Source organism: Microcebus murinus, chromosome 18 (genome assembly GCF_040939455.1).
Source record: "Microcebus murinus isolate Inina chromosome 18, M.murinus_Inina_mat1.0, whole genome shotgun sequence".
Taxonomy (NCBI): Eukaryota; Metazoa; Chordata; class Mammalia; order Primates; family Cheirogaleidae; genus Microcebus; species Microcebus murinus.
The window spans coordinates 28753612-28769556 of NC_134121.1; the positions used below are offsets into that span (position 1 = coordinate 28753612).

Here is a 15945-nt window from a genome sequence, read left to right on the forward strand (position 1 = left end):
AGCACGCACCTGTAGTCCCAGCTACTCAGGAGGCAGGAGGATCACTTGAGCTCAGAAGTTTGAGGTTGCTGTGAGCTACAATGATGCCATTACACTCTACCCACTGCACTCTACCCAGGGCGACAGAGCAAGACTCTATCTCCAAACACACACACACACACACACACACACACACACACACACACACACAAATAAAAACCCCCAAACATTATGTAAATACATAATATCCTTGATGAGGAGCCAGATAGAAAATTTATGCAAATATAGAATATATATCATTATTATTCACACCTTACCATCCAATCAATCAGCAAAGCCTGTCAACTCTAATTTTAAATATATCTAAAATCAAATTACTTCTTATCACCTCTGTGATTATCACCCTTGTCCAATCTTTAACTCAGTCAACTGCAACAGGAGGTCTCCCAAATGGTCTCCTTGCTGCTACCCTTTGTCCTTTACTTCCTAGGCTTCACTCAGCAGACAGAGTGATTCTTTTCAAACATAAGTCAGATGTTATTCCTCTGTTCAAAAACCCTCCAAAGCATCTTTCCTCAGGCAGAGTAAAAATCCAAAGTCCCTATCACCACCTCTAAATAGGAAAGACTCAGGATTTAGTCTTCAGACCTCTTCTTTTCCTATTTATACTCACTATATGACACAAATCTGTAGCTCTAAGCCAGACCTCTTTTATTTCTACTTAGCTGTCCAACTGGTATCTCAAACTCAACACATCCAGAAGGGGGCTCTACAAAATTTACTTCAGGAAATAGAATCCATTTGTCCATTCTTTAGACTACAAATCTAATAATCATCCTTGATGCCCTCCCTCCCAATCAATCTATCCAAAAATCCTGTGGGCTCATTCCTGAAAACATATCCAGGATCCTACCATTTCTCACTACCCCCATGGCCACCCACCACTCTGGTCCAAGTCACCATCATCTCTCCCATGGGTCATTAAATAGCCTTTTTCTCTGCTTCCCTCCCTGCCCTTGCACCCTCCTTCACTTTATTCTCAATACAGAGGTCAAAATAAGCCAAACTTTAAAAGTCAGACTATGTCACTTATCTGCTCAAAACCCTCCCAAAGCTTTTTACCTCAGAGTAAAAGCAAAAGACCTCAGGACAACCTACAAGGATCTACATGATTGGACCTTTTATCACTCTTCTCACTCCATCTTCTATTACTGTTCCCTTCATCCATCTACCTCCAGCCACAATGGCTTCCTTGCTGTTCCTCAAACATGCCAATAAAACTCCAACCTCTAAACCTTTATACTTGCTTTTCCTTCCTTCTCTGCTTTCCCCCAGATATCCACATGGTTTGCTCACTCACTTCATTTCAGTCTATATTCAATGTCATTTTATCAGAGAGGTCTTCCCTGATCACCTTTTGTATTAATTCTACCCACCCATTCTCTATTCCCCTTACTGGTTTTTCTTTGTAACTTTATCATACCTGACAAATTGTACATTTACTGCTTCTCCTGAGAGCAGAAACTCTACATTCACTGGTACTTAGAAGTCACTCAATAAAATTGTTGAATAAGATTCAATCTTTGTCCCAATCAAATTTAGAAAAAAAGCAGCCACTGTCACCAAGCTGTTTAAAAATTTAACAAACTCATCTTCTCATAATTGATTATACTTACCCATGTACATAAAATAATGTATAAAGCTTCTTTGCATCGGTCATGCAGCTCCGAGTTACAGATAGGACTCCCTTAGGCCCTACCGTAAGGGGTTCAAGGGCAGGATTTCCAGACTCTACAAGCTGGGAAAAGAGGCGCTCCACACTGCGACGACAGCCAACACATGGGACAAGCTGAGAAAGTGCACTCAAGACTTCGCGTGATGTCACCACCATGGCAATACTTAGATCTTGTTGCTTAAGCATACTATGTCGCTAAGAGAAACAGAGAAAGACAAGTTAAGAGGAGTCCTTAAGAAAGACTTAAAATTATTCTTTCACTACTGTGGTTGCTATCTCTCTGCAGTAAATACAACTGAGCAGGGCTTGCCATCTCTATCTGCAACTGAGTCAGAAAGGCAAAGTAGCCAGCTTGTCCATGCTGTACTGAGTTTGCTCCAAACTTCCTGGTCCTTAAAATCTAAGGTATAGGCCGGGCGCTGTGGCTCACGCCTGTAATCCTAGCTCTTGGGAGGCCGAGGCGGGCGGATTGCTCAAGGTCAGGAGTTCAAAACCAGCCTGAGCAAGAGCGAGACCCCGTCTCTACTATAAAATAGAAATAAATTAATTGGCCAACTGATATATATATAAAAAAAATTAGCCGGGCATGGTGGCGCATGCCTGTAGTCCCAGCTACTCGGGAGGCTGAGGCAGAAGGATCACTCGAGCCCAGGAGTTTGAGGTTGCTGTGAGCGAGGCTGACGCCACGGCACTCACTCTAGCCTGGGCAACAAAGCGAGACTCTGTCTCAAAAAAAAAAAAAAAAAAAAAAATCTAAGGTATAAAAAATCCTGCTTAGGATGCCAGGACTAAAAGTATGTGCCCAAGCATAACAAAAATAAGCTCTGTATCTAGAAATGTAGGGATGGTTCAATGAGCATTAAGTCTAGTATTTGCACTTAAAGAAGAAAGAAAGAAAAAAAAAAGAACAAAGACAAAATGCAGCTTTATCACTTCTTTTTAACTTTTAACAGCATACAATGTTTAGTTACAAGAGTCACCATAGGATGACGATGTAGAGTACCAATGCTCAGCTCGGAGCTATGGACAGATGTATTATGGATTAGTGGGAGAGAACAAGGCCTATCTTACTTATATGTAGGAGCCGATAGTGTGTGAGTAACATGCTGGCACATATGAATTTGGCCTGTTGGTTATGACAAGGCAGAAAAATGACTGAGAATTACAGTTGCAGAGAAATGAGCAAAACTCTAGTAAGTAACTTCTACTTAATGGAGTCATAGTTACACTACAATTAACACTTCCAGATTTACCCAAAACAGATGGGAAAGTAGGAGAATTCCCAAGAAGCATTCTCTCACATTTACCATTAACCTTTCAAAGTTTTCTCTAAAAGTAGAAATTGAGTTTTAAAGTAAACTAACAAGCTATTTTCCATTACCTTAATTACAGTTAGCCCTTCATAACCATGGGTTCCACATTTGTGGATTCAACCAACTAACTGAAAATATTTGGTAAAAAAAAAAAAAAAAAAAAAAAAAGGATGGTTGCATCTGTACTAAACATGTACAGACTTTTTTTGTCATTAGTCCCTAAATGATACAGTTTAACAACTATTTATATACCATTTACGTTGTATTAGGAATTATAAGTAATCTAGAGATGCTTTAAAGTATAGGGGAGGATGCACATAGGTTATATGCAAATACTACACCATTTTACATCATGGTCTTGAACATCGGAGGATTTTGGTTTCCATGAGGTCCTAGAACCAATCCTCCATGGATAAAAGGACAATTGGATAATATATTTAAGTGTACTTATATAAGGTATTATATTTCTCAGGAATTAAATAAAAATCAGAAAGTTCATAATATAGGATGAATTTTTTTTTTTTTACCTGAACAAAACAATTAGTACAGAAGAAAACCAACAAGTTCTTAAAGAAAAGTTGTATACCTTATATCTTTGAAAAATAGGGAAAGGCAGCCTGGTGAAATTAGAGCCTTATGGACATATAAAATGTTAACACACCATCACCAATTCTCTTTCACATGACAAGTACATAACTACATATATTCACTATAACAATAGTAAAAAAAGAAAGCAATTTCAATGCAATACCTAGAGAACCCTATATAAAACAAATTAATACAGCTAAATTATAAAGAACTCTTTAAAACACACATATACCATTAAAAACACTAACTTTAAAAACTATTACCTGAATGAATTGCTTTAGCTGTGCACCATTATTCTGATGCCCATCGAGATTTAAAACATTGTCAGGAAATTCCATCACCATCTTAAAATGCAAAAAGAAATCAATTATTTTATTCCCTTTGAACACATGATATAGCCTATTTTATAAACTTCTAGGACAGAAATAGAGCCCTAAAAGCCAGATTTGCCCTCTACCCCACCCCCCCAAAAAAGTTAAAAAACAAAATCCAAGCATACAAATTTTCTAAAGCCAGAATGGCATAGTCATTAGGAGCAAGAATATTGAAATCAGGCAGACAAGAGTTCAAATAGAGGCTCTACCACTTACAATCTATGTCATTAACTCTGGGCAAGTGACTTAATCTGAGTCTCAGTTTCCTCATTTGTAAAACATGATTAAATAATTTTTAATATCTATCTCACAGAGTGACTATAAAAATCAAATTATATTTTAATGTTTATTGCAGTGGATAATTGCATTTAATAAGTGGAATAACCTGATATTTTTAGTTATTCCTCTTAACTATGAAATATAATCTTGTGACTGTTTTCTAAACATCTACATATCTATATATTTTAGAACAGTACCCGGCACATAGTTTATGTTTGCTCTAATTATGAAAAAGGGCACACTGAGGTACTTAGTCAATTATCAAAATTCACTACCACAAGAAAAGGGATATGAAGCTGAAGGATGCTACGGTATGTCACATAATGGGGATTTGTAATTAGCATGTATCACTGATCTATCATGTGATGATTCCCATTATGTGATATACTTAAGCAGGGATGTTAAAATGTGAAAAAAAAAAAAAAGGTATGCCTCCAAAACAATGAAAATTACACACATGTAAATGTAATATGCTAGGACAAACTAATTCCAAATCACAAGGACCACAAACTCCTACATACCCAGAGTGAAGTAAGGACAAAAATCCATTTGAGGTGATAACAAAAAAAATCCCTACTCAGTTCAATGTGGTCTTAAAAAGATCCCTCTTCTTCCCCAACCATTACCACACTGCTTCTTTAATAAAGATGACCATTCCTTTCTTCCCACATTAGATACAAGAGATTTAAAACATGCTTGTTCTAAAAACAAACTGAGGCATCATTAACAACTAAGACAAGTGTAAGCAATAGAAATAAGATCTTTTCTTAATTTGATAAGGGAGGAATACTGGACATGTGAAGTAGGTAAACAGATACTAAGAGGATGGACAATAATGCAAACACTAACAACATTCTAGAAAACTTCACTGTATTTAACGGAATCAAATACTGTATGTACAATATGATTCAAATTTTTGTATGTGCACATTTTATCTTACAAAAAAAGGAAAATACATATTAGATGTGGCTATCTACAGGTATTGGGACAACAGATATCTTTTTTCCTTATGTAGAGTTCTGACCTTTCCCAAATGTATTACAATGCACATATACTATTTATTGGGGTGGGAAGGTGAAGAGGGCTAATGTTCCTTGCTTCCAATTTTATATTTATTATACCATGTTCACAGACATGTTTCCATCTCAATAGCTTTTATTGTTCCAGAAGTTTCTTCTTCCATACATATAGAAGAATTGTCTAAATCTCAGTTTCAAAGATCAATTATCCAATTTTCAGGTTTATCAACCGTAATATCTAGTTTTACTTCCCAGTCTTAATAACTCCAATACGTAATAGTAATGCTCAATGTAGCTTCGTATATAGTATATATCAAGTATATATTAATACACAGCCGTTGTTATAAGTACTTTCATATATTAACTTTACCAACAGTACAAAGCAAAATTTAAGTCACCAGTCTACTCTAATACTGTAGCTGCAAATGATCTGATGAGAATGACTGAAATAAATCAGCAAAATATCTAACGATTTCATACTGCCCATGTGTTTATTGTAGTTAACATGGTCCACTCAAATTCAAAAAAATATTTAATAATCATTGTATCAGAAATCCTGGTCCAGGGATTCTTGTGTTTTCAATGAAAACAATTTAGCAGGGCTGGGTGAGGTGGCTCACGCCTGTTATCCTAGCACTCTGGGAGGCTAAGGCAGGAGGATTGCTTGAGCTCAGGAGTTCAAGACCAGCCTGAGCAAGAGCGAGACCTTGTCTCTACTAAAAATAGAGAGAAATTAGTCAAACAACTAAAAATAGAAAAAATTACCTGGGCATGGTGGCGCATGCCTGTAGTCCCAGCTACCTAGGAGGCTGAGGCAGGAGGATTGCTTGAGCCCAGGAGTTTGAGGTTGTTGTAGCTAGGCTGATGCCATGGCCACTCTAGTCCAGGCAAGAGAGTGAGACTCTGTCTCACACACACACACAAAAGAAATCCTGGTCCAGAAAACTGACAAAAAAACTAAACTAGCTAATAGTTCAATTAACACACATTATGTCTTCTGGAATCACCACAGGGCTTAAGTCACAAAGAAATTTAACTGTGAAGTAACTAAAAAGGTGTAGGACAAACTTTTAGAACCATGTAACTCAACAGAATACTGCAGGTCACCTCAAACCTACCATTTAAGCAACTAATAAATACCTTGATTTGCATTTTCAGTTGCCTGCTACAAATATACACCATTTCACCACATACCAATTGCCACATAAAATTTAAGACAATTATGTATGCTGTTTTAGGATCAAAGCTATCAATTTAGCAAACATTTAATGAGTATTCCTTATTGAACCAAATCGAAGGCTCTCCAGTCTGATTCTTAGATGAAATCCTGTATTTCTGACTTAGTATTTCTTTTTATTTTGATCAACTGTTTTACTGTTTTAAAAATTAAAGCAAAGGTCAAAGAGCACATCTAACATACTGAGACTTTACCAGCTGATTTGTAAAAAATTATAATTACATGAATACCTGCTTTAGAAATCCTTTTTTAAATCATTAAGGAAAAGGGTTAAAATTTTTAAAAAAACTCATTTCTGATCATTTCATTTTCACCTACCTAGTATAAAAAACCATCAAGATCTATTTTTATGTCTTTCCTGGGTTTCATCAGCTAGATGATACTAAATTTTCTCTTGTATTTACTTCCTAACATCCTATATACTCTGCACTCATTAATTACTCTGTCCTTGCCTTTCAAACACTTAGGTCAATGGCTTTTTACCTTACTGTTTTCTGGCTAATCACTATATGTTGTTTAATGTTTTAAGAGATGAAAATAAGAAAAAGGGGAAAGAGGCCAGTAGCACGATTTCCCCCCATTCTTTAAAACCACTTCCTTGACTTAATCTTCAAGATTGTAAGTTATCTAAATGAAGACAGTATTTCAGGTATGGTTTCACAGAGGAGTCATTAGCATTCAGCCTCATGATGAGGTTGCCTATCCATAGCTATCCAAAAATAGAACAAGTCATTGTACTGCAATTACTGCATTATAAAGTTTATTGACTCCATTACCCACTTTCACTCTTAAGTATCTGTCCTGGTTTTTCCTGACCACAAAAAATCTGTTTATAGCACATTCTCACAAGTTCTAACCAGTGATACTAAGTCTGTATCTAACAAAATCGTTGTCATTTTGGTTTTACTTTTACTTCTTCATCCACGCAGCCATTAGTAACACCTATCATCCTTGGTAAAATTAAATATTAAATCAAGAATTGAAAGAAAACATAAAACACTAAACTTTTAACAAATGCAACCTAACCCCCAAGTGGATATGCTACAATTTTTATCTTTCAAAGCCTCAGGTAGTTAAACTCTTATCTGAGGTTCTAGTCCATTTAGATTGGTTTGAATTAGGAGGGTAAACTGTATTCCAGAAATATTGTAGCAACTTGACAATTACATATGAAGAACTTATAAAAGGTTCTTAGCTTTTGATCTAGTAATTTCCCTTCCAAAATCCTAAGAAAACAAATTTTAATGCAAAGATGTCTGCATTGTTTATATTCTTATAGCTTACTCACAGCAAAAACCAGAACCACCTCTACATCCCACAATGGAAGAATGATTAAAGTATGCAGTATCATATGGTAGAATATTATACAGCCATTAAAAATGTTTAAGAGTGACAAGAAAAGTTCCCAATATCATTTAGTTAAAAAAAAAGGATAAAATACTACAGAGGACAATATATCTCAACTCTGCATCTATGTATGTGTCTATGACTGGAATTACACTAAAAACTGCTGCTAATCTCTAGGAAGTATGATTAAGGGTAGTTTGTTTTTTTTGTTTTAAAGTTATTTTTCAAGATGATTTTATGAACAGTATATATATTGATTCTATCCTTATTGAAAATCACTTGCTTAAAAATTGTTTTGTTTTTGTTTTTAAAGACAAGAGTTTTGCTCTTTCACCCAGACTGGAATACAGTGGCAAAATCATAGCTCACTGCAGCCTCAAACTCCTGGCCTCTGGCAATCCTCCTGCCTCAGCCTCCTGAGTAACTGGGACTACAGACATGTGCTACCATGCCTGACTAATTTTTTTTAATTTTTGTCTTTTTGTGAAGATGGGGTCTCGCTAAGTTGCCCAGGCTGGTTTTGAACTCCCAGCCTCAAGCAATCTTCCCACCTCGGCCTCCTAAAGTGCTGGGATTATAGGCCTGAGCTACCATGTCCAACCTCAAAATTGTAATTCTTAAAACAAACAAACAACAACTATATATATATATATATATATTCTTCAAAGATGTCTCTAAAATAAAATCTATATTCTGTGTGTCTGCTATTTTATAATTCTAGTAATACTGAACAGCATTTTGGCCAAACACTGTATCAACTTTTTAAAAAATTACACCTGCTTATTTATTTGGGATTTTCTCAAATACACCTACATTAACACTGTTCTCAAGTGTTCATACCCACTGAACTACCACAGGAATCTTTTAGATGTGGACACAACATATGACATAGAAGAGGCAGCTACTTCTTCACATACAAGATTCTTAAATTCATTTTACAAATCCAACTTAAAATCACCAATTTAACTTAAGGCTAGGTTTCAGCATCCCTTACTCAAATGATAACATTTGTAACTGTGAACTGTAAACATTGTAACTAGACTGCAACATTTAGCTGCTACCAAGATTCTAAGACTACTATTTGAAATAAAGATCAGGTGATATTTCCTCAGTGCACACTAGGAGCAAAGACCAAATCAAATGTTAACTTCAGGCACACACTGCCATCAAACTGTCAATGGACCAGCGCAGAGTATAAACCTCTACTACAGGTTTCTCCCCCAACAAGTGTTTCCCTCAACATTCTTCCTTTAAGTAGTAGTTGGTAGAATGATCCAGAAAGAAACTTGTTTCTATAAATACGGTGTATCCTTAAGAATTTTCACTGTCCTTCATTCACTAGACAGTATTCAATGACCGTGCAGAAGTTTCAAGACAAAGTAATAAATGTCTCAATCGTTCTCTAGTGATAAAAACACATTCCAAAGCAAAGAAAAAATACCTTTTCCTAAATAAAATGCTATTTTGAGATATTTAAATTAAATAAGCTTAAATTTTATTTGCCTTGGTCACAAGTCCACAATACAATAAAATCAAAATTAAACGAGGTACAGTGCAAAATAAGTGCCATACTAAACCACAGTGCAAGGTTACATCTTTCAATGGAAAAATTTCAGAAATTCATATTGTCGAGAATACAGTATAAAAGCACCTAAAAAGTTGGCCATTTTAAAGTGCTGTATGACATTAATGTGCTGCATTCACATTAAAGGTGCTTATGTGAATATACAATCAATAAGTATCTTTTAAAATTTTGTAAATACTCAAATTTATGTTAGTTTCCCCTATGTTTTGATTATATACTCAACAGTAATCTTATATCCAAACCCACTGGATTTTTTTTTAAAACTTCAAAGTCATTCTGGGACAATAAACTTAAAACAGATCAAACTTAAGTGTTTATGTTGACAAGGGAGAGAAGAAAATATGAACAAATGAGTTCCTATCAGTTTTCAAAACGAGAAACCCATCATTTAATTTGATCAGTGTTTTTTTAAAGCTACTTGAAATACCAGTCCACTATACTTGTAGTGCAAAAAGTGCAGAAATCATTATGAAGGCATAGGAGCAATTTGTAATGCATCAATACAAATTCTATTTACTTTATCTCGGGCCAAATCCCTCTATTTTTTTCCATAAAAAAAATGCACTGGATAACTATAGATGCTGTCACTTAAAAAGTTCTAATAAATTAATTAAGTCATTCAATAGCTCTTCTAATCTTTTTACAAGTATTGCAGCTCAATCAAGTCTTAATTGAGACTGGCAACCAGAAAGGCATAGACTGTCATCTCTACAATGACTTGCATTTTATATCAAATTTGAAAATAACTTGAGATATTTGCAAAAAAAAATTTCAGTAACAAAATTGATCAACTGTCTTTGAATGGCAAAAAAACCAAAGGTGGTAAGATGAAGAGACTTAGCTGCACCTTATCAAAATAGGCAAATGTATAATCCAAAGCTTCAGCATCATCAAAATGCAGATTTGAAAAGATATTCAAAAAAGGTTCATTTCATCTCTTAAGAAATAGTGTCAAGCAACTGCACTCATTTCCTGTTCAGATTCAATTCAAATTTCAGCCATTTCCTTTTAAAGGAAATAGTACAGCAACACAGGGCAGAGGGTCCGTAATGCTATATCACCACCTACTCTAAAAAGGAAAACTACCTAGAACTGGGTCTTGACACTCAAGATGAGCAATCAGCTTTTTATAGTACTCTTACACATGCAATAATTCGGCTTCCTTAAAAAAAAAAAAAACAGCTACCTATAAACTAAAGAATAACTAATACCAAGAAAGCCCGTTTTGAAGAGTCATGGCCTAGCAATATTACCATATCAAGAGTTTTAATGTACTACTAGGCTAAAGGAAACTATTTAAAACGAAATCAAACCGTTTTAGTGGAATCTTTACTGTGCAAGAGTATGTCACTCTGACCTCAGTAATTAAGCTTATGTAGTGAAAGCCTCCGTATTAAAATAGAAAAAAATACAGGTAGCCATGCAGCTGCGACATTTCCAGGTAATTAAGCTTCCCTGAGGAGAGGTGGTTTCTGTAAGGGATAGGCCCTAAACGCCCAAGATCCTTCAACCCCTCTCTGAGGCGCGTGCTTTGGCAAAAGCAGCCTCTCCTAAAAAGAAAGGGTAAAGGAAGAAGGTTCAAAAAGGAAAACCGGGGGGTTGGGGGGAGCGTACAGAGAGCTCTGGGCTTGGGGCTGGCAGAGGTTACCGAGCAACCCACTGCAAAGGCGAGTTTGTGGGGCCTGCCGGAGGAGAGAAGGCCTCGCCTAGGAGTTGCAACACACTCTTTCTCCAGTGCGCAGCGCTCGGCCTGGGGGAGGGGGAGGAGGGGAAACAGCTGCCAGGGGAGCGGCGGGCCCAGCCCGGCCCGGCCCGCTCACCGTGAGGGTGTCGTCTATGTAGAGGGGAATCTGCCTCCTCTCGAAGGGGAACTCCTCCTCCCCGTCCCTGCACACTGCCACCAGTCGCGCCATCGTCCCCGACGCTGCCGTTGCCACCGTCACCACCTCCTCCCAGCTGCCGCCGCCGCCGCCGCCGCTGCTCCTGCCGCTGCCGCCTCCTCCCAGCTCCTGCCTGCAACAGCCAAACCCCGCGAGCGTAAGCACCCGCCGCCGCGCAGCACATTCGCCACGGGCGGGAGGGAGCAGAGCGGGAGGGGACGGGACAGACAGGCTGCGTTTCCCATCACCCGATTCCACACGAGCTCAGCCAATCAGCGCCGGGCAGCGCCGGGACCCGCCCCCTCGCGTCGCTCCCCCCTCCCCACCGCCGGACTGCCGGCCTCCAGTCTCGGTCCAAAGGAGAGGCGGAAGGGACCGGCGGGTCCTGGAGCTCCCCCCGCCTGTCAAAGGAATCCCGGCTCCAGGGTCCCACCGCCGACCTCAGCTCCACCGCCCACTTTCCGCTGCCAGCCGCCGGGATGCCCTCCGCCCACGACTGACCCCTTCTCCCCGTTTCTAGGCGTGCCCCGCCCAGCCAGTCCCCTGGGCTGCAGTTGCCCAGCGCGACCCCGCCCCTGGGAGGGGTCGACCCCGCCACTGCTCTGCGGAGTCCGCGGTGGGAGAGCCCAGACCCTTTCCTCACCCTTCTCGGAGGAGGGCTCTCGGTCCTGACCTTCACCGTTTTCGTGGCTGCCTCCCTGACCCCCACCTCTGCTCCCCGTTACCGGCTGACGAGGCCCGCGTCAGGGCCGGCCTGGGCGGGAGTGCGGCTCCGCCGTTTCCTCTCCAGGCTCAGTCAGCCGCTCGCGCCACGGGGAGTGGGGGAGGGAGGGCGGGGGACGTGGGGAGGGTGGGGCCGGGAGGGGCCGAGAACACCGGGCGGGGCCCCGCCTCCTCTCGCGAGACTGTAGAGTGCCGCTGTGGGGTCGCGGCTTTCGAAATCCTTGCTCAGGGAACGGGGGTTCTCCCTGTGTAGTACTACACGCATGACTGGCGTCTTCCTTCGAGTCTAGCTACTCAAATAAGTCCGAAATAAGGCTTGTAGGAGGAATGAGTAGGCCTAAATCTCTGTACCCCGCCGTGCGGGACTGAGAACCGCTCTACCGGGGGCCGAGGGGCGAAGGGTGCCGAGCCGAGCTCGCTCAGGGCTGACTCGGTGGAGGCCCAGTGAGGACCTGGGTAAGTTGTTGAGGGGCTGAGGCTGCCGAGGTCAGTGAGAGCAGAAGGCAGGAGTGAAGAAAAGGGAGACAGGCATCTGGGGAGTGAGAAACAAACTCTGGCCTTCGTCGCTGAGTGCGCTTTCGACAGCGGGACAATTGGAGAAGGAAAGGGCCTGACACACTGATTCATCAGGAGCCAGCTGCATAACTGGTTCCCGATCTAGGACTCCATGGAGATCCCGCCTAGGGGACCAAAAATATTTAAGTGCTGTCAATTTTTCGTTGTTGTTACACTGGAAGCAAATAGAAGTTGCTTGTGTATGTGTCCTAGCCGAAGGAAATTCTTGGCCTGGGTTAATATTTAACTTAGGGACTCCCTTGGGCAAAGTACTGGTACTGGACAAAGGCCTTTCCCTCTGACCGTCTTCGGAGAATCAAAGCTGCTCGCCGCCGTGTACTCAGTTCTGACCTTGAAGGCTTTGGAGCTCTGTAGTAAAGCCAAAATAGTTGTTGGAAGGTATTTTGCCAATGAAAGTTCTGGCGATTTTAAGGATAAATCCATTTACTGCTCAGAAAACTGTCTAATCTTAAGGACAGATCTACATTTCTTGGTAGAATAGGCTAGAGCTGTGATACTGACCTTTAAAGAGTATTTTGATCATCACATGAAGTCTTACAGAGTCACAACAACAAAAAACCCCATAGTGCATCTTTAGCCATGTTGACTTATGACATTGTGTGGTCACTGTTAGTGTAGGTGACATAATAAACTGGAAGAACCATTGTTCAATCCCAACGGCATGATTATCCAGTTAGCATTTTTGTCTTTTGATCATGTTGGGAGAGCAGAACAGTGTGATCATTAGCTTAAATCCAATAGGCATTTAGGATATGCATGTTGTTTCTGACAGGTTAGGCTACATAGCCAAAATATGGACATTTTTAGAGAATCTTGTGTTTTATGTAAAAATACTCTTTAAGAAAAAAGAATGCTGTGATATTTAAGATCTAGAGGTGCTCTTATAAAAGCTACATCCATTAATGTCCCTACTTTAAATCTTTTAAATTTCGTTAGGATTATGGTTGGTAAAGAACATTGAAAATAACAAGCTCAATACATAGGTGCTAATTTTAATTACTTTCATTACTGAACACACACCAGGTGCTAGCAAAGAAAAGAATATTCACCCTGGGGACTTAAATCTAAGTTAGAAAAGGCATTAAAACCATAATAAAATGAGGAGATCACAACAATCTCTCTCCATCTAAGTTTACTTTCCCCGATTAGGTCCACTGAACCTTGGTATCTTTAGACAGTTTTTCACCGTACTATAGACATTCAGTGAAGACACAATTCTAAGAATAATTTGCTAGGTAAATTGTTCTTTCTCAAGGAGGTAGCCTAGGTGCTACAAATACAACAAAATCTAAGGGAAAATGCTTAGAAAATTGTTTCATGACAAAATGATTTTTAGACGTTTTTACTGTGCCTCTTCCTTGTTTTGGAGTAAGCTCTTATTTTTATTTTCACTATTGGTCTATCTTCAGCTATAACCACTTGTACATCAGCAAATACTTCTTGTGTATTGTCCTATGTACTTTAAAATGAAAACTACCTGCCTTTAGAGAGCTTGCTTATAATTGTCAAAATGAGTGATTGCTACATAAAAAAGCCAATTGTAATCTGTTTTTTTTTTTTTTTTTTTTTTTTGAGACAGAGTCTCACTTTGTTGTCCAGGCTAGAGTGAGTGCCGTGGCGTCAGCCTAGCTCACAGCAACCTCAAACTCCTGGGCTTGAGTGATCCTTCTGCCTCAGCCTCCCGAGTAGCTGGGACTACAGGCATGCGCCACCATGCCCAGCTAATTTTTTTTTTATATATATATATGTTGGCCAATTAATTTCTTTCTATTTATAGTAGAGACGGGGTCTCGCTCTTGCTCAGGCTGGTTTTGAACTCCTGACCTTGAGCAATCCACCTGCCTCGGCCTCCCAGAGTGCTAGGATTACAGGCGTGAGCCACAGCGCCCGGCCTTAATCTGTTTTTTAATTTTGATATTGGCATTGTTAGGAAAGTGAAGGCAATCGACAGCAAAGCACATTTTGCTACTACCTAATAGTGAACAGTTGAAGTGATGGAGATGTGATAAATTATCAGCAAAATACCATTCTTTGTCTTCTTATGTCCCCGAAGTGTGAGAAGCCAGCCACAAAACTCAGGCATAAATATGTCTTTTCTCCCAGCTACCCAGGCTTACAAGAAATGAAGAGTACCAACTTATTCCTTATTATCTTCATAGATTGTATGTAAACTCCTAGGGAGCAATTATGTTTTTGTATGACTTACATAACAGATTAGACATTAATTCTCAATAAAAATAAAACCGTCATCTCCTGAGACATTGGTATTGGTAGATATCCCATTTATAACTGTATAAAATTAAAATCATGGGAGTGAATCGCTTTCTGAAGGTCATAGATAGGCTAAAGTCCCATAGTAGATTATATTATTCTTTATTCAATCCTCACTTTGTTCTCTTTCCCTCTCTATTCTTTGCCCTCAAAACTTGATAGTTGCAAAAAAAATGATAGTTGATTAGGAGACCTTTTGTTGTTTTCACTATAATAACCCTGTTTTTAGAGACACTCGGTGTCACCCAGTCTAGAATGCAGTGGCATGATCATAGCTCCCTACAGCCTCCAATTCCTGGACTCAACTGATCCTCCCATCTTGGCCTCCCAGAGTGCTGCAATTACAGGTGTGAACCACAGCACCCAGCCCCACATTGTTTTATGTGGTAAAATCTAGGACAGAATATCATTTAAATTACAGTTGTCCAAATCTGAGGATGTGTAAATTGGGTTTTCTTTGTTGTGAGGTGACAGTGGTAGAGTTCTGTTGCATCTGTCAAAAATACATTGAGGCTGGGTGCGGTGGCTCACACCTGTAATCCTAGCATTCTGGGAGGCCGAGGCGGGAGGATCGCTTGAGGTCAGGAGTTCGAGACCAGCCTGAGCAAGAGCGAGACCCCATCTCTACTAAAAAATAGAAAGACATTAGCCGGGCAACTAAAATCTATATAGAAAAAATTAGCCAGGCATGGTGGTGCATGCCTGTGGTCTCAGCTACTCTAGAGGCTGAAACAGAAGGATTGCTTGAGCCCAGGAGTTTGAGGTTGCTGTGAGCTGGGCCGACACCATGGCACTCTAGCTTGGGTAACAGAGCAAGACTTTGTCTCAAAAAAAAAAAAAATTACATGCTTTTCTCACGTAGTTTTTTTTATTAAGGAAAAATAATGTGCGTAAGTTAAAATTCCTCTTGAAGGCAGGAACTTTGTCCTATATTCTGTTTTATCCCCAGCACCTATACTGGTACATTAGAGCTCAGCAAATCTTTGTTGAATCTTTCTCTTCTGTAAACTAGAATCAAATCAGAGTTGTCTTTGCATAT

At 39.6% G+C, this 15945-nt stretch overlaps 2 protein-coding genes across 7 annotated transcripts in view; one reads left to right on the top strand and one right to left on the bottom strand.

The window, feature by feature from the left end:
* GGNBP2 (gametogenetin binding protein 2) overlaps positions 1–13154 on the bottom strand; it is a 35399-nt gene extending 22245 nt beyond the window's left edge. For 5 of the 6 annotated variants that reach the window (XM_012779522.2, XM_012779463.2, XM_012779228.2 and 2 more), the window contains exons 1-4: positions 11980–12173; positions 11277–11469; positions 3879–3959; positions 1656–1909 (exon numbers count right to left, since the gene is read on the bottom strand). In XM_012779522.2, the coding sequence (XP_012634976.1) occupies positions 1656–1909; positions 3879–3959; positions 11277–11369 (428 nt within the window). In that variant the 5' untranslated portion in view covers positions 11370–11469; positions 11980–12173. Of the gene's footprint in view, positions 1–1655; positions 1910–3878; positions 3960–11276; positions 11470–11979; positions 12174–13136 lie in introns of those variants that run through there. The other variant, XM_075994395.1, reaches the window with a different exon arrangement.
* CA4 (carbonic anhydrase 4) overlaps positions 1–15945 on the top strand; it is a 179097-nt gene that overhangs the window by 53322 nt on the left and 109830 nt on the right. The gene's annotated exons all lie outside the window — the stretch shown is intronic.